Source organism: Esox lucius, chromosome 10 (assembly GCF_011004845.1).
Source record: "Esox lucius isolate fEsoLuc1 chromosome 10, fEsoLuc1.pri, whole genome shotgun sequence".
Lineage (NCBI taxonomy): Eukaryota > Metazoa > Chordata > Actinopteri > Esociformes > Esocidae > Esox > Esox lucius.
In genome coordinates, this window is record NC_047578.1 from 6,271,220 (window position 1) to 6,293,950 (window position 22,731).

Here is a 22,731-nt window from a genome sequence, read left to right on the forward strand (position 1 = left end):
GCCCGGGTCAGGTGGGGCGGGGTGCCCGGGTCAGGTGGGGCGCCCAGGTCAGGTGGGGCGGGGTGTCCGGGTCAGGTGGGGCGCCCAGGTCATGTGGGGCGGGGTGCCCGGGTCAGGTGGGGCGGGGTGCCCGGGTCAGGTGGGGCGGGGTGCCCAGGTCAGGTGGGGCGGGGTGCCCAGGTCTCCACTGTCATCATCACTGAGCTGTGTATGTTTTGTCACACGGAATACAGTTAGGGTGTATGGTCTGTGGTTACTACAACCAGTCTACAGTTGTCACTCTATGGTCTTCTTGATGTCAACAAACCTTAAGAGGACTTTTCCTCATTAAGTTGCTTCCTGGACATTATTCCGACTTTGGCTACATAAATACTAGACAACCCTGTTGTGTTCTTCTGACTCTGTTCTCCATCTGTCTCGTTCCCTCGCTCCCAGTGAAAGCACGGTGCTGCTGTTGAACCCGGCACTAGGAGACAGGCTGGTGGTTGGCGCCACGGACCAACTCATCACCTCCTACGAACCCCCAGAGGAGGATAAGGAGCAGGCGGTCACATGGGCTTTGTCCGAGGGCCCGGAGCACGATAAGGGCCACCGCCTCACACTTACCCACCCCAAAGTAAGAGACTCCTCCCTCAAAGAGGGACCGGGCCACAGGGGAAATTCACACTCCAGTGGACATACATAGAACCCATGACGTTAAATGAGACCTTTTTTGCTCTCACCACAGTAAACCTTTGGATTCCAACACGTGAGCCGTAACATGGCGGCTTTTAAGGATTGGCAAAACCAGAGTAGATTGTGGTTTGCCTTTTTTCCTATTCAAGAAAATGGAAAGAAACATTAGAGCTGTCTAGTTCTATGTCATTTTTTTTTCCAGGGGGAGAAGAAAAGCTGACAGCGTTTTCACAGATTCACATGGCATTCGGAAAGCCTGCAACACTTAATACTAGCTGCTGGTGATAAAACCGCTACGGGGAGATTGTCAAGTGTCTTCGCTATGTTAACGCGTGTCTCCCTCCCCACAGGGCGTGAAACAGGTGGTGTGGCACGGGAAGGGCGACTACCTGTCCAGCGTCATGCCTGACAACACCAGCAACCTGCAGGTACTCATCCACCAGGTGAGCAAGCGGCGCACGCAGAACCCCTTCCGCAAGAACAAGGGCCTGGTGCAGTGCGTGTCCTTCCACCCACTGCGGCCCTACTTCTTCGTGGCCACGCAGCGCTGCGTGCGTGTCTACAACCTCATCAAGCAGGAGCTCACCAAGAAGCTGACGGCCAACTGCAAGTGGATCTCCAGCATGGCTATTCACCCGGGAGGTTAGTGCCGGTCGCATAGAGAACGCCGTGCCTCAGCGTGAGGAGAAGGCTTAAATGCACTTTCAGTAAAGTCAGGGTTGGAGACTCCCGTCTTAATAGGAGCGAGGTGATTGTGTGATAAAGGAGTCAGATGTGATTGAATAATTTTTGGTTGGACGGCAGACCAACTGAACAAATGTACACAGCAGAGAGATTCCTGGACGTTGCGGTGTGTGGTCAATGACCTCTGACCCCTCTTTCTTCCTTCTTACCGGCCCTCTCAGGTGACAACCTGATCTGTGGCAGCTACGACTGCAGACTGGCGTGGTTCGATCTGGACCTCTCCACCAAGCCCTACAAGATGCTGAGGTGAGCAAACACCGTGTATTCACGCTTATTCACCTGTTCTTACTGCCAATTTGTTAGGTTTTCGACTGGGGTTAACTGAAAGGTGGTTATTGATAAGATGCTATGGTGTTTTGTGTGTTTTCTCCCAGGCACCACAAGAAGGCCTTGAGGGGCGTGGCCTACCACAAACACTACCCCCTGTTTGCCTCTGGCGCTGATGACGGCAGTGTGATTGTCTGTCACGGCATGGTGTACAAGTAAGTCCCTGAACCAGTCACAGCCATCACCTCTGTATTCCACCGTCTCACCGTTTTCTCATGTGCCTCTCTCTGTCTGTCTTGCTTTCTGTCTGTCTCTGTCAGTATCTCTCTGTCTCCAGTCTTAATGTCTGTCAGTAGCTCCCTGTCTGTCTCTAGTCTGTCTGTCTGTATCTAGACTGTCTGTATCTCTTTCTGTCTCTAGTCTTTCTGTATCGTCTTGTCTTCTGTCAGTATCTGGATGGCTTTGCTCCACAGCACCATCTCCAGCCAAGGCCATAGTCAGTGAGATCATAAAATGTCTTTGAGTATAGTTAATGAACCGCGTATGGTTGAGGGCACCACGACTCGGCATCCAAGCCCTTCATCAGTCGCCATTAATACATCTTTTCATAGTCTAACCAAACATGTAATGTTATTCTTTCCCCCTGCGTTCCTTTTCCAACTCGCCAAAATGTTGATGTCTATTCTACAAACCAGGTTTCCTGTATTGTAGTTTCTAAATCGACCATATTACCGTCAACGGCTTTAAAATGAGAAGAAAATAGAACTCGGGAGTACTTCACAGTAATGTTTTTATCTTCTGCGGTGTTCTGGTGATGTCATATCTCATCCCTGTTCTCATCCCTCTCTCTTTCCTGCCGTCCGTCCGTCTGCTGTAACAGTGACCTGCTCCAGAACCCCCTTATTGTGCCCGTCAAGGTGCTGAGGGGTCACCAGATCACCCACGACCTGGGTGTCCTGGACGTGACCTTCCACCCCACCCAGCCCTGGGTCTTCTCCTCTGGGGCTGACGCCACCATCCGCCTGTTCACCTAAACCGCCCCGGCGCACACCTCGTCCACGTCTCAAATGACCGCCTGTTCCCTCTGGTGCGCTGCTTTTTACCGGAGCCGTTTGGCCAAATTGGCACACCCTATAGGGATCTCTGTTGCGCCACGTTCCCTGTGTAGTGGGTGTACAGTGTGAGCTCCGGTCAAATTCAGTGCATCGCATCAGGGTACCTGAAATCATTTGAGACGGAGGTCCTTCTGAAGTACCTGAGCACGGCTCGTTTTATCCCGCCTGGTGCTGTCGACCCGACAGCCACACCCGAAAACAGATTCCGACCAACAGGGACTGATCATTTGTTCTGCGGGTACTTCAAAAGCCCACCGGACTCCACCCGCGTCCTCCCAACTGTGAATCCTGAAGGAGGAAATGAAATCAAGTGCCTGTAATCCTATTATCGTGTTAGTAATTGTCAAGGTCGGTGCCCTGTTTGTATTTGTCCAGGATAAGAAAACACCAAACACACAGTTTTAATCTCCCTTTCCCCTCAGTGGAACAGAGACTTTAAAAAAGAAAAATATATTGTTTCAAACAGAACCTCAAACCTGGACCGAGCAGGAAATCCCGTTTCCGTCTTGGTTGCTGTTCTGTGCAGCTGCCTCTTAGCAGCGCATAAGAGACGAACCACTAATGCTCGGACACTTCGGACAGCGCCTGTAAAAAACAATGTGCGGTATGATCCGAGGTATAGCTTGCCAGTAGAAACAATTGGAGAACAAAGCTGTTGGGGGCCCTCAGAAATCTCCTAGAGTTATGTGTGTAAACTCTCTGTCTCTGTGTGTATGAAAGGGAAGTTATGTTCTGTCAAGGTTCAGCAGAACTGGATTACACTAGTATGGCAACATATGATTCCTTTTTAAACTTGTTTGAATTGTAAAACCTTTCCGACTGCATTTCTCAACGGCTCTATATCTGTCTGCTACAAGTATTTCTTTTTTAATTAAAACTGGTGTTCCTTGAAGCTGTCTGAAGCGTGCGTGTTGTGCTTGGGTCTCTCTCGTCTCTCGCGCTGACGGCTGGTGGGTCAGGAAGGGTGAAGTCAGAACCTCTGAAATATATGCAGCCTGAGACGTGGAAGTGGGTTTTCCTTTCCTCAGCTCAGCTCACTCCCAGATGAGAGCCATCACACAGCAGTGGATTATATATCGTTCTCTGACCAAAGCAAGGCCAGTCTGCGCTGTACACCTGCGACTCCCCCACCGTGCTGTAGCGTGGCCTTTTCTCTACCAAATGCCACCGTGTTCCCTATTTGGTGCTCTGCATTTGTCCCAGGTTCACCGAGGGTAAAACACACTAACTTTGAGGTGATAAGGTATTGCAGTACACATGGATTAGGGTGGTGTTTGGGACAAAGGGTTCATTTCTGTCCGGTCCATGCAGTGCTTTAATCCGAGATGGTTTGAGGTGGACATCGTTGCCGTCTCTCGCTACATGGTCACAGCATGTTCCAGGCGTTGAAACAGAAGAATGTTTCTGCCCCTGGACTGTATTCTGAATTGTGATATGAATTGATTCTGATTAGCAAATATACAACATTTGAAATATATTGGATTTGAGTAATTTTGACATTACATTTCTTATCCAACAGTGTATATTACCACTAGGCCGATGACAACAGGGACTTGACTTCAAACCACTTGCTCAGCGTCTCACTGACAGATGGCAGTTCTCTCACTAAACACCATTCATACATATGGAATTACTCAAGTGGTCTAGAAATCAACTTTCAATAAGTTCAAATGGAAATAAATAAAATCCAACTACTTTAAACCACAAGTGTTTGACAGAAAAGGCAGGTTTTTCTAGTGTTCTCTTTAATGGAAGTTCTTCCATTTCCTTTGTCAAGGAGAACCTACTAGGACTAAAGTGATGGAAACTGAAGCTGTTTCCACCAAGCCCCTTTTGAAAGGCAGTCATGTTGCTTTTCCCCCTGAAGATTTTTGCCGGGGAAGGGGGACCAAAACATTAAAATGCTACATTTAAGGAGCCCTACTAATAAGTATGGAAGTGGTTTGATAGTGCATGCATGCATTAGAGGGATGAAAAGCTTCATGCCTCATGAAGTATATTACACTGTCTCTCCTCCACTTTGAATCTGTTTCCACTTGAATTTCAGGTTTACGGGGGGGGAAAGCCAAGCAGAAACAAATGTGGTACACTTTACCACATTTATCAATTAACATGGGCAGTAGCTGGGGAGGCCAGTCAATTGACTGCAGCTGTCCCTGTTTTGAAGACCCGTTTTTCCCAGCTCTCCCAAACTGTACTGGGAGAGAGGAAATGGACATGCATAAAATATTTTTTAATCAGCACAAAGGGATTGGTCCTATACATGATACGTCAAAGACTGAGGGTTTTACACAAAGCATTCGAATGGCAGCAGGCTGGCTCACTCAGAGCAGAGGAGTATTATTTCTGGTATTCCATAAATTAGCTGAAGGGTTGCCAGTAGCCAGATCCCTGTAAAGATGTCAGACAAGGCAGGGCCTCTAGGTTCAGACTGGGATCTGTGGGTCTCCGCGACACACTTATGGTCCAAACTGGATATGACACCAGACAAATTCCACAAGAAAACCTCTCTTCCCTCTGCAGCCAAAAGGTGACATCATAAAGTCATAAAAAGCCTTGTCGACCTTTTAATGACTTCCTCCTCGACTCCTCTGACCGGCCTCCCTGACCCGGCTTTGAGCCCTGACCAGGGGCCCCAACAGTGCAGAGCTTTCACCCCTACCCAGCCTGCCCAGGGGCCCCACCAAGCACCTCAGTGGAAACCGTGTTGTTGTCACGACCCATTACAGAGTGTTTGTTGAGGTGTTGTGTTGATGTACAGTGGCCCTCAGTGTCTCGGCTCCACTCTAGAGTTCCACTTCTCCATTTCTCGGGATGACTTGAGACCAGGGCGGTTCAGCTCCGGTACTGGAGGGCCCAGACATTTCTGGTTTTAATCCTATCCTAATCAGGGACTGATTCTGACCCAGGACACCAGTTGAGTGCTATTAAGTACCTGTTTGAAATAAAACCCAGAAATGTTAAGGCTCTCCAGGATCGGAGTTGAAGGAGCCCTGTTTTAGACAGTGGCACAGTCTGAAATGCTCTGTCTATTTGGAGAGGCCTTTGATGTCTGTTACCGTGTGTCTCGCCCACAACAGTGAGCCGTGCGTGCGTGCGTGCGTGCGTGCGTGTGTGTGTGTGTGCGTGCGTGTGTGTGTGCGTGCACCCGCACCCCTGTGGTTTTCCTGTCAGTGAAACCCAGTAACACTACCATTGCATCACTGAATAGTTTTAAAAGAAATTGATGCAGTCCTGGCAGGCAGCAAACGTTTCCATCGCTTTCTCTATACTCCATTTCTTCCTTTCAGTTTTTTTTTTTTTTTCACCCTCGGGGAGCCTGGTCAAAACAAACAGCAAATATGCGGTCGGTGTAAAGGAACTAGGCTTCGGGAAGGCCACGTTCCAGGATAAGTGGAAAGAATTAGAGCCCCGTTCTCTCCTACCTGTGTTTAAAGCTCTGTGAGATGTGAGTTAATTTGGGAACCCACTGTAGTTGCTCTGAGGACTGGACCAGGAGCTCGGGATTTTCTGTGATTGTCAGCAGCTTTGGACGAGCCCCGCCCCCTTAGACAGTTCCGACAAGCCAACAGGGTGGAGTAATGTCAGTGTCACAACGAGACGGTTTGGGAATCCACTTCTTCATTACTAAACTACTACTACTGGTTAACACATCACAGGTGAGTTGTGCGCAGTCTTTGTAATGTGATGTGAAGAGATGTTCCTGTTAGTACATCCCGTCTGAGCTAGCCAGTGACAATGACGGATGCACTTGACATGATGAGAAATATTAGCGAAAAAGCATAAAGGGGATGAGGGTTTGAATCCATCTATTTAATACCACAGAAGGCCGTTTTAAAGGCTTGTCTGTTCAAACACTGAGTCATTCCAAACGGTAGCAGCCAGACACATGCACATTAATATTTTCCTTGCATTTAGTGATTGTGGCCTTATTTTTTCCATTAGATTTTTTTTTTTTACTTAATCAAGACCACAGCTAAAAGATTAGGTTTTCCTTTTGGAATCTCTAGGATTGGAACTAGGAGCCACTTTCGGTTTTGAATGGTTTTTGGTAAACCTCACATTTCTTCCCCTCAGTTATTTTTTTACTCAAGTCAAAGCTCTGCGATGACATACAGTACATCAGCGTTTATCTACCACCGCATTCAGTTCAGCCTTATTCGGTCCGAACAATACAGGGCCATGTTGAGCTCTTTCAGCTTCCATTTGCCTCAAAACGAGTACTGTTCTCATCTACATGAACCAGCAACTGATCACAGATTTTTTTTCTTAATAATGGACCTCATCTGTCATGTGTCCCTGGACCAGGAATAGACACCCTCATCCACAGAGCTTAAACAGAGGGACACGCACACAGGTTGATCTTGTCATTCCCAGAGGTTTGATTAACAAGTAGTCAGTGCGTCAAGGCACAGAGGGCTCTGAAGGCCCGGGCCAGCGCGTTCTCTCACAGATCCTCAATCTTGTTTCGTCTGTCTGTCCTTTCCTTCGCTGACAATGGAGCCCTTCTTCTTTCACTTTGAAGACTTTGGCAGATGTGGCACGAAAAACATTCCGGCGCTATTTTCTCTCTTAACTGGAGGGGTTACCGAAAAGCACAGGAGGAACCGAAGCCCCAGAACAGGCAGTCGAAACGGTATCTTTCGGCAGGAGTGAGAGAGCGGCCAGATTTGATACTCCTCGACCCCAATTTGCAACACCTGCAGAATTCAAACTTCTGGGAGTTTACCGTTTTTTAATTGGAGGGGAAAAACGGCACTGTGAACTTTTGGCAGTCGACTTAATTCAGATCTGTTACAAATTACCCCTAAATTTGGGGGGGCGGGGGGGGGGGGGGGGGGCGCTTTTCCTGCTGCCTGCACATGTGCTTCCTACAACCAGGGCCTGGTGACATCATGGTGCCCCAGCCATGCGGACAGCGGTGGAAGTAAACCACAGTGAAATTGAGTTGCCTGAGCTAATTTAAAGAAAAGTAAAAGGCCGCTCTCTGGTTACTTTAAGCACCACATTTGATATGGAGGAGGGCCGGCTTTGAAGGGAAGGCCAGGCCCAGGCCTAAGCGGCAGTCTCATGCCCTCCGTGTGCGAGTAACGAGGCCTGGCGGCACCCTGCAGCAGTCTTTTATTATCTGGACACCGAGGACTTATTCCAGGGTGGCTAAGGGGAGCGCAGGGGAGGTGTAATGTACAGAGAGAGAGAGAGAAGAGAGACGAGGCGGCTTGGTAGAAATTTCACACCGACACTGGAATTTGTCCGCCAGGCTTGTTTTGTGTGTGTGTGTGTGTGTGTGTGTGTGTGTGTGTACAAGCAACAAGATTTCAGATCATTTGTACGTGTTTCCTGTACGGTAGTCATCCCGGTGTCAAAGGTGCTTTCTTACCTGTTGTTGCCCAAACTTGGTCCAGTGGGGTTGTCATGCCAACCAGGGAAAGGACCTGCTGTAACTAGAGCGCCACAGATTATTGTATTGTATTGTATTGTATTATTGATGGGGTAAAACAAGCAGAGTACATTCAGTCTCCTCTACCTCCATCATGCCTGTTTGCTTCAAGCCAGGAAAATAAATGTCTGTTTCTTTGTTTGCTTATTTGGTTCCCCAACAGCTTTTCGCGGTGCGGGCAGCTTTTCTCCCGAAACATGACAAGACGCTTACAGTAAAAAAAAAAAAGTAATACAAAGTTATACATCCAAGGCAATTCGTGTGTGTGTGTGTGTGTGTGTGTGTGTGTGTGTGTGTGTGTGTGTGTGTGTGTGTGTGTGTGTGTGTGTGTGTGTGTGTGTGTGTGTGTGTGTGTGTGTGTGTGTGTGTGTGTGTGTGTGTGTGTGTGTGTGTGTGTGTGTGTGTGTGTGTGTGTGTGTGTGTGTGTGTGTGTGTGTGTGGTATAGCTGAGGTATTAACCACTACAACGATAAAAATACCTCGGTACCCACGACTGGGCAGGCTCTCCGTATACCGGCCGTGATTCTTCTGTAAATTGACATCGGCATCTCTCTGAAAACAGGATGTGGCCAGCTACACCGTCATGACCGCAGTGGATCACCAGGCAGGCAGTTGTTACACGACAGTGTGTGTGCTGCAGTCTTGGCGAGGCGCCGGTCAGGTTGTCCCAGGCCGTCTCCTCGTTCTCCGCCCCTCTCTGTCTTCACATTCGGGTCCTTAGATGGATCATTGTAATCATTGGCTGGAAGGGGTTTCCACTGTTAGATCCACAGCAGGACGTGTGCGAACGTGGCCTGGCTGACTCGACCCAGAGAGTCGGTTTTTTTGACAGACCAGGCACACATGATGTAAAGAAAAGTTGGCTTATAGGGACAGGGCACCCAGATTATATCCCAAATCCCATTTGGCCTGTTAAAAACATGTCACTGGGGGGATCAGTCATGTTGTCACAGGGGATGGTTGGGGATGAGTCTTGTTGTAACCGGGGCTGGTTGGGGATCAGTCTTGTTGTCACAGGGGATGGTTGGGGATCAGTCTTGTTGTAACCGGGGCTGGTTGGGGATCAGTCTTGTTGTCACTGGGGCTGGTTGGGGATCAGTCTTGTTGTCACAGGGGATGGTTGGGGATGAGTCTTGTTGTAACCGGGGCTGGTTGGGGATCAGTCTTGTTGTCACCGGGGCTGGTTGGGGATCGGTCTTGTTGTCACTGGGGCCGGTTGGGGATCGGTCTTGTTGTCACTGGGGCCGGTTGGGGATCGGTCTTGTTGTAACCGGGGCTGGTTGGGGATCGGTCTTGTTGTCACCGGGGCTGGTTGGGGATCGGTCTTGTTGTCACTGGGGCCGGTTGGGGATCGGTCTTGTTGTCAATTAATGCAGAACGTACTTGGTGGCATGTTTGTGTTCGTTTGGAACCCTGACCACAACTAGAATAAAAAGAGCTGTCTCTTAGGATTCAATGAGTAAATAATGTTCCAAAGTCTATTGAGCATTGAGATATGGATGGATAAATCATCACAAAAAGTTGAATGAATACTTGTTCCAATACCAAGCTGTTATGGGGAGTCAGGGGGCACTGATTCAGAATACTTTATTACTTTATACAGAGAAGGACCCTGATTATAATGTGAATGTCAAATTAGGACTATATTCAAATATTTGTTTGAACAGGTTTTAACTTCTTTTGATTGTCCTGTTGTCGACACTGTTCCTCTCATCCTTCTGTTCCAATCGTTGAAGGAGACTTCCTAATTTTGCCCCCCCCCCAAACCTTCCTGTCTCGGCCCTGGTCCTAATCCCCACCCCAGCTGTGGGGTCCCCCCAGAGCTGTAAATCAGAGCCCCTAAATCCTTAGCTGGACGGCCCCCAGTGCTCTCCTCTCCAGCAGGATTCAGGAAGACTGGGGGTGGATGTGGGGGACGGAGCTTAGGGCCAGTGGGATCCCTGAGCTAGACCTTTGAGTGAATCACATTGTAAGATCTTTCGCATCCAGGACAGCCGACAGACTCTCTCTGTCTGAACTCTGTCAAGGTGTCTTCTTTGTGGAGTAGTTTTCTCTGCACCCTCCAGGGTTAGATGGATATGTGAGACCAGCTAACTGCTCTCTCTCTGAGCTGGGTTAGATCGATATGTGAGACCAGCTAACTGCTCTCTCTGAGCTGGGTTAGATGGATATGTGAGACCTGCTAACTGCTCTCTCTCTGAGCTGGGTTAGATGGATATGTGAGACCAGCTAACTGCTCTCTCTCTGAGCTGGGTTAGATGGATATGTGAGACCAGCTAACTGCTCTCTCTCTGAGCTGGGTTAGATGGATATGTGAGACCAGCTAACTGCTCTCTCTCTGAGCTGGGTTAGATGGATATGTGAGACCAGCTAACTGCTCTCTCTCTGAGCTGGGTTAGATGGATATGTGAGACCAGCTAACTGCTCTCTCTCTGAGCTGGGTTAGATGGATATGTGAGACCAGCTAACTGCTCTCTCTGAGCTGGGTTAGATGGATATGTGAGACCAGCTAACTGCTCTCTCTCTGAGCTGGGTTAGCCAGCCCAGGTCTCTGAAGGATACGCTTCTTAATGTTCTGTGCATAGCGGCTCAAAGGATGAGGGACAGGAGGCCGGTTTTTACGACGCTCACTCTGTTTGTTTGTTTTCCTTCAGCACTTCCTCCCGTCCGTCACTTGCCCTTGGCCCCGAGGTTGGTGCGCGTGGACGGGGGAGGGTTGAAAAGACGGGGTTCAGGACCACGGGTGTGAATTGCAGGTGTCGTGGGTTCGCCGTTGGTAAACAAGTTACCGCAAGTATTGAGCGGGACAATGACACATCAGACCAATCGGAAGGCCTCTCTGTGAAGTGCACCATGCAGGCAGCAGGACGCCATTTAGGATCCAGGTTTTAGGTGGCCTCTGGATGTTCTGGAGGGCCAGGCAGGCCATTGCCCATCTGTTGCACATCAGGCCTCTGTAGATTCAACAGTGTTTCATTACAGGCTGGAGGTAATTACAGGGTAGGTTGGTGGAGGCACGGCCTGTTTTACCCAGTCACCACTGGGCTGGGGATATACCCCCACCACCCCCTAGCAGCATGGGTGCACACCTCTGATGTTAACGGTCCATGAGTTTCAACGTACAACACCAGACCAGCTGACCCATATGGGGTAAAATGGAACCAGTGACGTTTCGACCAAGCGCCACTCCTCAGCATCTGTGAGTCACTGCCAGGGGAGTGAGTGAGTGAGTGTGTGTGTGTGTGTGTGTGTGTGGTGTCACCCACATCTGTGAGTCACTCCCAGGGGAGTGTGTGTGTGTCCTCAGTAGTGACCACAGTTGTGACCCTGCGGAGCTTTAAAGCATTCTGGCTGATGTGCCAAATAAAGAATGATGGGTTAACTGGGTAATGATGGGGTACGCTTACATAAAAAAAAAAGACTGACATTTATTCATTAATGGTCTTCACTTTTCAACCCAACGAAAGGTTTCATGAGAAAAGCACTTGTGATCAGTGATTCATTTGTAAATCGGGAGGTCAAGTAACACATTGTGGCGCGCGCATGAGAGATGGGCATAGAGGTACCGGAACGCATAGCTCTTTTGGCATGGCCAGCACAGTGGGGGTTTGAACATGTCTTTTCACCTGCTAGCTCCGGCAGCTTGACTCAGCAACGCGAGCAAATTGTCACGAAGGAAGTGCAAATAGCAGGTATAGGCAACTGATCGCATTTGGTAGATTGTTGACAGTGCTTAACCCATTGCTCTCCTGTCAATTCATGCCTTTTTTTGCACAAATCAGATATCCCTAAAATGCACAAAAGCTCACGAAATACTAGGCCCTACTTGTAAATGCAGACATCCCAAAGTGCAAAAACTAGTTTCAGGGAGGTGGCTTCAACGGGTACTGTAAGGTTTCCTTTTTTGGTTGATTGGTGTGGCCGCAACCTTGTTGTTTTATTACTGGAAAATGTTTATATCGTTATGAGGTTTGGAAGACACAAAAAAAGAAATAATAGATTAGTCTTAATGGTGTTTCTCTCCATAGCTGTGTGTAGTTTGTATGTATACATGTACAGTTTGCCACTGATGGTAGTACTAATAGATTACTAGTACTAATGGACTATAATTTTAGTAGAAGAACTAATGGAAGACTACTTGTAGTAGTAATAGAATAACAGTATTAGCATAGTAAACTGGGGCTACTAACAGTACGATTTATGATATTGGCCGAAATTTGAACATTCCATTTTGGAGTATTTGGTCATTTTGATCCGCTATCCCCTCTCAGACCTCAGTAAATGTAGCCACAGGTGTAGCATTAGCCAAACACAGCTCTCCCACGCCTTGCAACTGAAACTCAGTTGAATTTGACCCCCCCCCCCCCCCCCCCCCCCCAAAAGAAAACTCAAAATCATAAATCATGAAGAGATTCTGAGAAAAAGCGTATCTCAATCTCAACAATTATATAAATTTACAACTGCAATAAAGCGTTCTGAGAAATCTTACACCCGATGTAGAGGCTAAACGAAATACAATTCATATCAAATGCAATCAATCTGGCCACCATAAGAGAAGGGCGCGACAGTGCTGAAACCTGGCTGGCTCTAGGCAATGCTGGTGGGGCATCCCAGGGGAGCTTTAAAGGGCCCGTATCACTCTGGAGGAGGTCCAGTTCAAGGCTAACATGCTAAATGGGAGGCAGATGCTGTCGGTGCTTGTGGGCCTTCACCAGACTGGTGCGCTTGAGTAGACTATGGGGCCTGCTCCGAAAACCTCATTGCTATTGTCACTGGGTTCTGGTACTGTCACTGTGTCATGGGTGAGAAAAGGGTTTAAGGCTGTCAAGAAAAAAGAAAAACTGCTTTTTTTCTTACTAGGCTGTCATTTCAGTGCGCTGTAAAAGAAGTCTGGTCTGGTCTGGGGAAGCCTTCAATGAGCTCTAACTCCGTGTTATGCTCTGAATGTGCTTATTACCGTGTTGTTTTGGTTATTATTTTTGTTAAGTTGAGTATCGTGAGTCATTCGTTATTGTGTACAAATATGATCATTCTGTCCCGGGGATTAGACATGGTCATGGGGAATGTGTTTGGCCATAGTCAAGAGGCTGTTCTGATTCTGGGGACTGGTTTTGTGGTCTGCTCCTGTCTCGTCTAGTTGGTTGTGATCTGGCCCAGTTGAGTTTTATCCATTCAAATCAAGTCTTGTGTATTTCACTTGGTAAGAGCTTGGTGCTTTCAACTCCAAGACTGTAGGTCTGATTCCCACGGGGGGGCAGGGGCGTTCTGCTAAATTATAAAATTGTAAAAATGTTTACTTTGGTCTAATAGTCTACTTGGCTCTGGTTTAGTTTGGTCTGGACTGGTCTGTTCTTCACTAGTTTGGCCTGGCCGGATCCAGTCTTGTTTGGGCTGTGCTGGGCCATGGTAGGCTAGTCTGGTCATGTCTAGTTTGGTCCCGGCTGGTCCGGTCTGCTGGTCGGGTCTGCAAGGAGTAACCAGCAGACAGCCTCCTCCCAAATCCAGGCTCTCCCGAACGACTCAGATGGCGCTTTAAGAGCCGAAGTCTAAAGCCACAGGGTCTGAGCTACAGAGAACCCGTGTAACTTTACATGTCATAGGGGGAGTTTGCTGTGGAGTGCAACACAGCACTTTACGGCCTAATAATGAGTGAACGGGCCCTGGCTTGGCCCTGAGTCTGTCTACCACTCCGCCTTGCACCTCCTTTCCGTCTTCCAGTCCTTTGTGGCATGGGCCGTTCTTAGATAGGCAGCGTTGGCGTAACTTCGATGGGTAACTGAATAGATGAACATCTTGTCTGTCCTTAACTGCATGAACGCAAGCCTCTGGGGCTTGTAGCAGAACATCTCTAGGGCCGTTAGAAACCAATATACTGTAATTGCCCTCTTTTCGGCTATGGAAAGGGGAATAATTATATTATCCCCCCGGTTATCCAAACACAGTTGCACATCGTCCCAACATCTGTCAGTCAGACTGTGGGCAAGTCCGTATCAAGCACAAGGCGGATAATTAATGAATCGTTATAGTTTTGTTCAGTGGTTCCCAAACTTTTTCAGTTATTTTACCACCCACAGTATTTTGCTGTGCTCTTGAGTACCCCTGGAGTACCCCCTCATGTTAATTTCACTAGTAAGCCTGTGGTGTCGTGAGTGTTTTCAAGTACCCCTTGTTGATAGGCCCAGTACCCCCAGGGGTCCTAGTACCCCTGATTGGGAACCACTGGTTTAGTTGATGTCATGGTGTTTAGCACATTTACCATTTAATGAGATTTAATACCATTTAATGGGGTCTCACTTGCGGCAAAGAGCAAAAATATAAAATATACGGTCAAACTCTGTGATTTGGAATCATTCAGCGAGTCAGTTAGGACTGGAAGTAGTCTGGGACAGACCCTCTCTTTCTCAAAGTGTTGACGGTACTCCGGAGATAGCAAATTGTAGTTAACCGCTGTTGAAATACAGTGTTTTTTTTTTCTCTGTGGTCAGTATGAGAAAGCCCAATTAGGTAGTTAAACAGTGCAGTAAAAAGGAATATATACTGTAGGTCCACGGGACCAGCATGGAGTTTACCATGAGTTGGCCAGAAAGTAGCTTTGAGGCAATCTGGAGCCATTTGGCAAAGGAGCCTGAGTTTCTAGGAGAAACAGGAGCTCTATGGGCGAAACTCAAACACTAGTGTTACTCAGATTTATGGATGGACAGGGTTTATGATATCAGACGTGTCAAATTTAGGTCACATCTCATGAGAAGGTGAAGGAGAATTTCAGATATATATCAGCCGTCGACTCTGGTCAGTGTACGTTCACAGCTTGGGTGTTCAAATTGGACCACTCAGTTTTCCAAAGGATACATATCTGGATTTGGGACTTCGAGTCAGTCTTCATTTAAAAAGAACTGACGCAACCTTTTTGCGTGTTACTTTTCCGAGTACTTTTTCTCCATTTGGTCACCTTATAGTGGAAATATTGCCAGAGTGCTATACCTTCCCGGAGTATGAAATCAAACTAAATTGGCTTTTTCTGAAATGTGCGTTATACTGAAATGGCCTTTCAGTCCCAGACCAGGTGGGAGGACAGGCAGAATATTTTTCCCGTGTGAGAATAACGCCCTTCTTCAGTCCGAGGCGTGTGACAGTGTCACAGTTGTTGTTTTATTTATTTTTTGCAGTGGCGGTGAGGTGGCTACTAGTGTCTGTCTATCTAGGGGGCTTGCCCTCCAGGTGACCCCTCCCCCTGCGCGGCCTGGCATTGCGAGGGAGGAGCGGAGGGCGGGGCGCGATTGCAGGAAAACAGAAACATCCCAGCCGTCTTCGCTTCCACAGCCCTCCCGGGTGACGTTGCCGTCACTGAAGAAAGGAGGTGAAATAAGCGAGACCAATCGGATGTTCATTTTAGCAGTAGCCCAATTTTATGTAATTTGTTATTGTTCCTCGTGTACCCTGTCCTGTCACATGAATTGCTGGAGATTGTTTTTGGTGGCACGCATCCATCTGGTTTTTCGAGTTCTTCCTGGATAATACGCTTACCACCTGTTCCATCTCCACAGAAGTTTGGTCTACAGTGCTTCTTCAAGCCAGCCCTATATTAGGGAGAGTCTATCAAACTGCAATTTCTGTACAACATACGGACTGCTCAAAATGGCGGCCCACACAAATCTAGTAGTGCTGAAGAATCACTTGGGGAAACAAACGTTTTTTTGGCTGTTTTTTTTTTTTTTTACGAAAAGGGCAGGAGTTTGTCCTGGCAGACAGTCTCACCGTGAAACACTCCGGCCCTTGCTTGTAGGCTGTAAATACAGTTTTTCTCTGGTCACTAGATCAGTGAAAATCCTGGCACTGCTTACACAATCTCTGATGTGTCAAGTGACGCATAGACCTGCTCCTCACTTAACTATGTCCTGCGTGGGATATCCGTCTTATTGACTATTCATTGCACGGGACAGATTGGTTTCATCCACTTTGGCCCAGAGACAACAGCTTGGCACAGATAACTTCAGCATTCCAAAGCCAGCTGTACCTTTAGCTCCCACCAGTATGTTGGCGTGGCACACGCAGTCACATCACATATAGAATTTCACACCGCGTTTTGTTTACATAAGGATGATGAACACTTGTGTCATCAAAGCCAAACACCCCGACCGGTCTCTCCCCTGGAAGTCAGCCTCTCTCAAGGTTTCACATACCTTCGGAGAGCGTTAAAGTTCAGGTGATGGTAAATCAGCAGCTGGTGGATCAAAGCGCGACGTCAAACGCAGTCGCCGAGATTTACATTCTGGTCATCAGTTTCAACAATTAAAGCTCCAAAGTAAACCAGGGTACTACATAGTACTGGAGAAAGTGTACTTTCCGGGCCCTTACTGAAGCCAAGGGAAACAGGAGGTGTGGAGAGCAATAGCGAAAGGAGAATAATGCAGTGGATTGTGGCTCTCCGTCTTACTCTGCGTTCGTGTCTCAAATGACACCCTATTTCCTATGCATTGCACAACTTCTAACCAGCGGCTCTGGTCACGTAGCACAATATTTGAGGAATAGGGTGCCATTTCGGACAAACGCCAACCTATATACGCTCTTGCAGATGAGACCCCGGTATGATTGAGGGGTTCAGAGCCTTCTGGTACTTGGGGAAAGCCATAGTGTAAATATAAAATGTTTTCACCATGATAGGGGCCCTATTCAGAGAATGTTAGAATGAAGGCACTATACTTTATTATCTGGTTTATAAACCTTTTAGGTAGATTCCAAGAACCTGGCAAATGTCCTGATATTGTTTAAACAAATGTCCTCTAGGAGTCTGTTTTTTTTATGCATGCAGCTGGGGGCAGGATAATATTGACATACCAGAGAGATTAAATTACTTCATAGATGTCCACAAGGGGGTGACAAACCGCCGCCAATGTCTAAAGACACTTGACAGTTGTCCTTTTGGAAGTCTGGAAATGCTATTGTGAAGTTACAAAAGAAGCCTATGCATTGTCGATATGCTGGACATTTAAAATAGTGCAGGTTGATACTGTCTAAGAGTACAATATAGTTTGCTGAGTGAGATACATGCCTGATTATCTTTTTAATTGTTTTAGTTTTTTTCTTTCCATCAGCCGGTTCAGGCATTCTTCTAAACAGTTTGCACAAAAGAAAAGACTATTGCACCATCAACCATCTCCCCCTCAACTAATTTAAACTGGCCCAGGTACTCAGTGCTGAAATTAAATTGGCCTGGATGGGGAACTATGAGCTATTCATATATCCCTTTCACTTATGAAATGTCTTGTCCTCATGCTGGCCTCTCCAGAAGGAATAACTAAGTCCAGTTAATAGACTCTTTAATTGTTTTCAGCTTTATATTAATGTGTCCAGGACCACGGCAGCTGCTTTCTGAACTGCACCTTGTTGTAGAATATAAATCCTATTTCACCTATATTGTGGACTAGTATTGAATAGCACTATGTACCCTGGATAGAAGCAGTACAATATAAAGGGAATGGGGCACCATTTGGCTACAGCCCACGTTTCCCTGTTAATACATTCCTATGAGCTTGACTCACGCGTCATCCCTCACTCCTCCTTCGGTAACCAAATGTAAATCCTACTTTGTTTTGCAAAAATGTTTGGCCTTAACACAATTCCTTCCAATAATTATTGGAAGGAATATGCTGTGTTGGCAATGCGCTCTGAAGAGGGCTTACTAAACACTGGCAATTTCCTCCCCGTTTTTCATCTCAGCCCCCCTGAAAATGTTAAGTAATTATTTTCTGCAATCCCTTTAAGCCCCTGGTATTTTGTGATCTATGCTCCAAAGCACGCAGGCATGATTGACTGACAACTGCGGCAGCAGTAAACAGCGAGAAAACTACCATCAAATAACTTTTATACGATGCTCCACGTTAACATGATACTTTACGCTGCCTTCTTTATAATGGGAATTTCTGTCACACTTTGTCAGTACAAAATGTTCATTAGACAGCACAAACTTGTGTAATGTCTCATTCACTTACTGTATAAAAATACTTACTACATCTTCTAAATGCATCTTTTGTGCACTGAGTGACTGAAATTGAGGTGCAGTTGAGTATCTTCATTTATAAAAGATCTTTGCTCTCATCAACTCAATAACACAAAGTGAATTGTGACAGGAAATGTAGAGACTGGGAATATGAATATCACACAAGTAAGCTAAAATCCAGATACCAGTACTTAATCAGTCTCTGATGAATGTTCACTTAAAAGAAGCCAGAACTTTGTATACATAGTCTAAAGAAATGTCTACTTATCCATAGATTAATAAACAGAGATTTTTCTTCAAATGCGGGCATAGGTCCCAGCAGAAGCCATTATACTAAACAGGCTTCGTAGTAGTCAGATTGACAACAGTTTCTAAAATAAACTGCCTCTGCATTAACTACACTGATAGCACCCTAATATGATTTCTCCTCCCCAACTATTTAAGTCATTCAGTGTATTGGGATATTAGAACTTGTATTAAAGGATGTGGGTTTTCCCCATTTCTTCATCTATAAACAAACAAACAATCATACTTAGCTAGTAAAACAAATGGGTATAGAATGTCACCACCCTCTTTCAAAATGGCCACCCTTTGTTGCCTTACAGCAAATTAACTAAAATTAAAACAGTAAAATACTTGCAGAATAAGTGAACACCCCCCTGAGTTCATCCTAGGTAGAACCACCTTTTGCTTGAATTACAGGCATGTGTCTCTTTGAATACATCTTAAGTTGCTTTGCATATCGGGGCTGTGCAATATTTGCCTATTTTTCCCTGTAGAATGGTTCACGCTCAGTCAGATGTCATGGTGACCACTTATGGACTGCATTCTTCAAGTCATTCCACAGAGTATCGATGGAATTTAAGTTGGAGCTCTGACTAGGCCACTCAAGGACATTCACCTTGTCCATCAGCTACTGTATGGTTGCTTTGGTGGAGTGATTTGGAACATTGTCATGTTGAAATGTGAACCATGTTCTCCTCAAGAATTGTCAGTATTTTGCGCAGTCCTTTATCACTAAATCAAATAGGGTCTTTTCCTGTTTTTAATTGTAATATATTTACAGTTTTTAGATTTTCTTTTACTTGGATATTGTGGGTTACATTGTGTAAATATAACATGCTTATATATTAAGCATGTGTTGTCCCCATTGATTGTAGTGCACCCCCAAAATGGTTTCCTGCTTATATTATGCTTATACACTCACCTAAAGGATTATTAGGAACACCATACTAATACTCTGTTTGACCCCCTTTCGCCTTCAGAACTGCCTTAATTCTACGTGGCATTGATTCAACAAGGTGCTGAAAGCATTCTTTAGAAATGTTGGCCCATATTGATAGGATAGCATCTTGCAGTTGATGGAGATTTGTGGGATGCACATCCAGGGCACGAAGCTCCCGTTCCACCACATCCCAAAGATGCTCTATTGGGTTGAGATCTGGTGACTGTGGGGGCCATATCAGTACAGTGAACTCATTGTCATGTTCAAGAAACCAATTTGAAATGATTCGAGCTTTGTGACATGGTGCATTATCCTGCTGGAAGTAGCCATCAGAGGATGGCTACATGGTGGTCATAAAGGGATGGACATGGTCAGAAACAATGCTCAGGTGGCACTAAGGGGCCTAAAGTGTGCCAAGAAAACATTCCCCACACCATTACACCACCAGCCTGCACAGTGGTAACAAGGCATGATGGATCCATGTTCTCAATCTGTTTACGCCAAATTCTGACTCTACCATCTGAATGTCTCAACAGAAATCGAGACTCGTCAGACCAGGCAACATTATTCCAGTCTTCAACTGTCCAATTTTGGTGAGCTCGTGCAAATTGTAGCCTCTTTTTCCTATTTCTAGTGGAGATGAGTGGTGGGGTCTTCTGCTGTTGTAGCCCATCCGCCTCAAGGTTGTACGTGTTGTGGCTTCACAAATGCTTTGCTGCATACCTCGGTTGTAATGAGTGGTTATTTCAGTCAAAGTTGCTCTTCTATCAGCTTGAATCAGTCGGCCCATTCTCCTCTGAACTCTAGCATCAACAAGGCATTTTCGCCCACAGGACTGCCACATACTGGATGTTTTTCCCTTTTCACACCATTCTTTGTAAACCCTAGAAGTGGTTGTGTGTGAAAATCCCAATAACTGAGCAGATCGTCTGGCACCAACAACCATGCCACGCTAGAAATTGCTTAAATCACCTTTCTTTCCCATTCTGACATTCAGTTTGGAGTTCAGGAGATTGTCTTGACCAGGACCACACCCCTAAAGGCATTGAAGCAACTGCCATGTGATTGGTTGATTAGATAATTGCATTAATGAGAAATTGAACAGGTGTTCCTAATAATCCTTTAGGTGAGGGTATATTTAGCATGTGTTGTCCCCATTGATTGTAGTGCACCCCCAAAATGGTTTTCCTGCTTATATTATGCTTATATATTCTTCACTCCCACACCCATGGGGAGCAGCCACTCATGGGGGTCTTTTTGTTTTGCACAATGTAACAGATGTGATTGATACCTTGTGCCAGGGATGGGCAACTTGGATGGTGGTGGGGGCCAAAGAATGTATGTACTGGTCATCAGGGAGCTGCAGATTAACTTGGAACCCACACACACATCCATGTATTGTATGAAATTATTAACCCTTGTTGTTTCCACTATGATATTTTGGCTTGTACAGAGACTTCGGTAATAGGTATCAACACGTTTTTTTATGGCTCAAACATTAGCACACTCTCGGCTACACTCTCAGAAAGACATCACAACAGCTTTCTGAGACTTTGAAATTACTGTTTTATATGTAAACAGGCAAAAAATTATTTCAAGTCCTTTTCATGTTTTGTTTCCAGCATAGATTTCGGTTCCAACAAATTTAAGGTCAAACATGAAATGTATCTTTTTTTTCTTTGTTTTGTGTTTATATCCTTTTACTGTTTTCAAAATTCATCTGAAGGACACACAAAGAAGGGGTTGGGGGCCGCATGCTGCCTGCAGGCCGCCAGTTGCCCATGCCTGCCTTGTGCTTTCTACAGCTCACATTCTCATTGGGGGCTGAGTCCCCCCTAAGGGTCAAGTCTTTGAATCGCCCGTTACTAAATAACTACAGTTACTACAGTAAGGATGAGCTGTAAAATATCCCACTCTAGCCTGAAGGTGCAGAACAATGGATTATCAAGGAACGGTTCCATTCCAGGAATATAAATGCATCAAAAAACACATTCTATTTTAGAATTTGTTTGTTCTGAATCACTTGTGTCGGCATGGAGGTTCCAAATGGTCACAAATTCAGCCAGTTAACTCGTTGCTTAGGCATTCTTACATCGAAATATTACAATGAGGAACGTCACATTTCAAAATTATTGATGCGGTTGCATAATCTGAGCGAAAGTGATGTAGCTGTTGGGAGAGTAAGAGGATACGATAGGCGATATTTTCTTTACTATGAGTGGCACTGGCATAAAAGTAAAAAACTCTGTGGATTTGCTTCATGAGAGGGCCGCTGAATGTAGACAGAACGGCTACCTTCTCTCTGCCAAGAAGATTGGGACAGGTGCATTTTCCAAAGTCTACCTGGGCTACGCCACCCCAGATAAAATTAGCCGGAACTACAAACTGGCATTTGACCTCAAAAGCAAGAACCATAACATGGTAAAGTATTATATTGCTGCCACATTTGTACCGAATCAAGTTGGGTTGCAACTTACATTAGCCTATCTATGTTATCTATACAAGCCTCACTAATTACATTTGTACTGCATGTATATGGACGGTCGTTCAGGTTGCCATCAAAATAATTCCCATAAGCGAAGCTTCCCCAGAATATTCTAAGAAGTTCCTGCACAGAGAAATATATGCCCTGAATGCCACGTACAGACACTCAGGGGTGGTGAGTATGGTAGGCTACAAACACTTGAAAAAATCATAGATAACTATACAATTTTAAGAGAGTGCAAATGCAGGAAATGGATAATGCTGTAGGACTACTTAATTTGAGTCGGACTCTAATCTTCGGTTTTGTTCTGTTTGTTCCGGCACCTATGTGTCGGGCATTATTTCCGTATTTTTCAATCGCCATGTGTGCTTTGCACTATAAACATTCTCAAAGAGATATAGCTCTTTATTGCCCGCTATTTGCGCTACCGATGTGCTTCATTCGGGTAGATTTGCTCGGTACGCTCAGTCAAGCTGCCGGAGCAGGTGAAAACACAAGCCCCCCCCCTCCCTGCACTGGCCAAAAGAGCTATGGGTTGCTGTAAGCCGACCGATCAATTTCTTTCGCGCGCACCAGCGTGTTTAGGGACATCCCGATTTACAAATTAAGCCCTGTGTTTGTGATATATTTCAAGCATTAGCCTGGAACCGGAGACATTGGACATATGTGTAAGCTACCATATAAATTAAATTATATGGTAAACACATTGTTTTTGGTGGACACTGCTCATAACAGGTCCAGTTGTATGACACGTTCCGGTCGCCGAGACGATTCTATCTGATT

At 46.1% G+C, this 22,731-nt stretch overlaps 1 protein-coding gene across 1 annotated transcript in view; it reads left to right on the forward strand.

The window, feature by feature from the left end:
- bop1 (BOP1 ribosomal biogenesis factor) overlaps positions 1–3,693 on the forward strand; it is a 63,799-nt gene extending 60,106 nt beyond the window's left edge. Inside the window, exons 12-16 of the mRNA XM_010891558.4 lie at positions 436–616; positions 1,026–1,317; positions 1,581–1,665; positions 1,794–1,901; positions 2,567–3,693. Coding sequence (XP_010889860.2) covers positions 436–616; positions 1,026–1,317; positions 1,581–1,665; positions 1,794–1,901; positions 2,567–2,720 — 820 coding nt within the window. The 3' untranslated portion in view covers positions 2,721–3,693. The remainder of the gene's footprint in view (positions 1–435; positions 617–1,025; positions 1,318–1,580; positions 1,666–1,793; positions 1,902–2,566) is intronic.
- Positions 3,694–22,731: the final 19,038 nt, after the last annotated feature.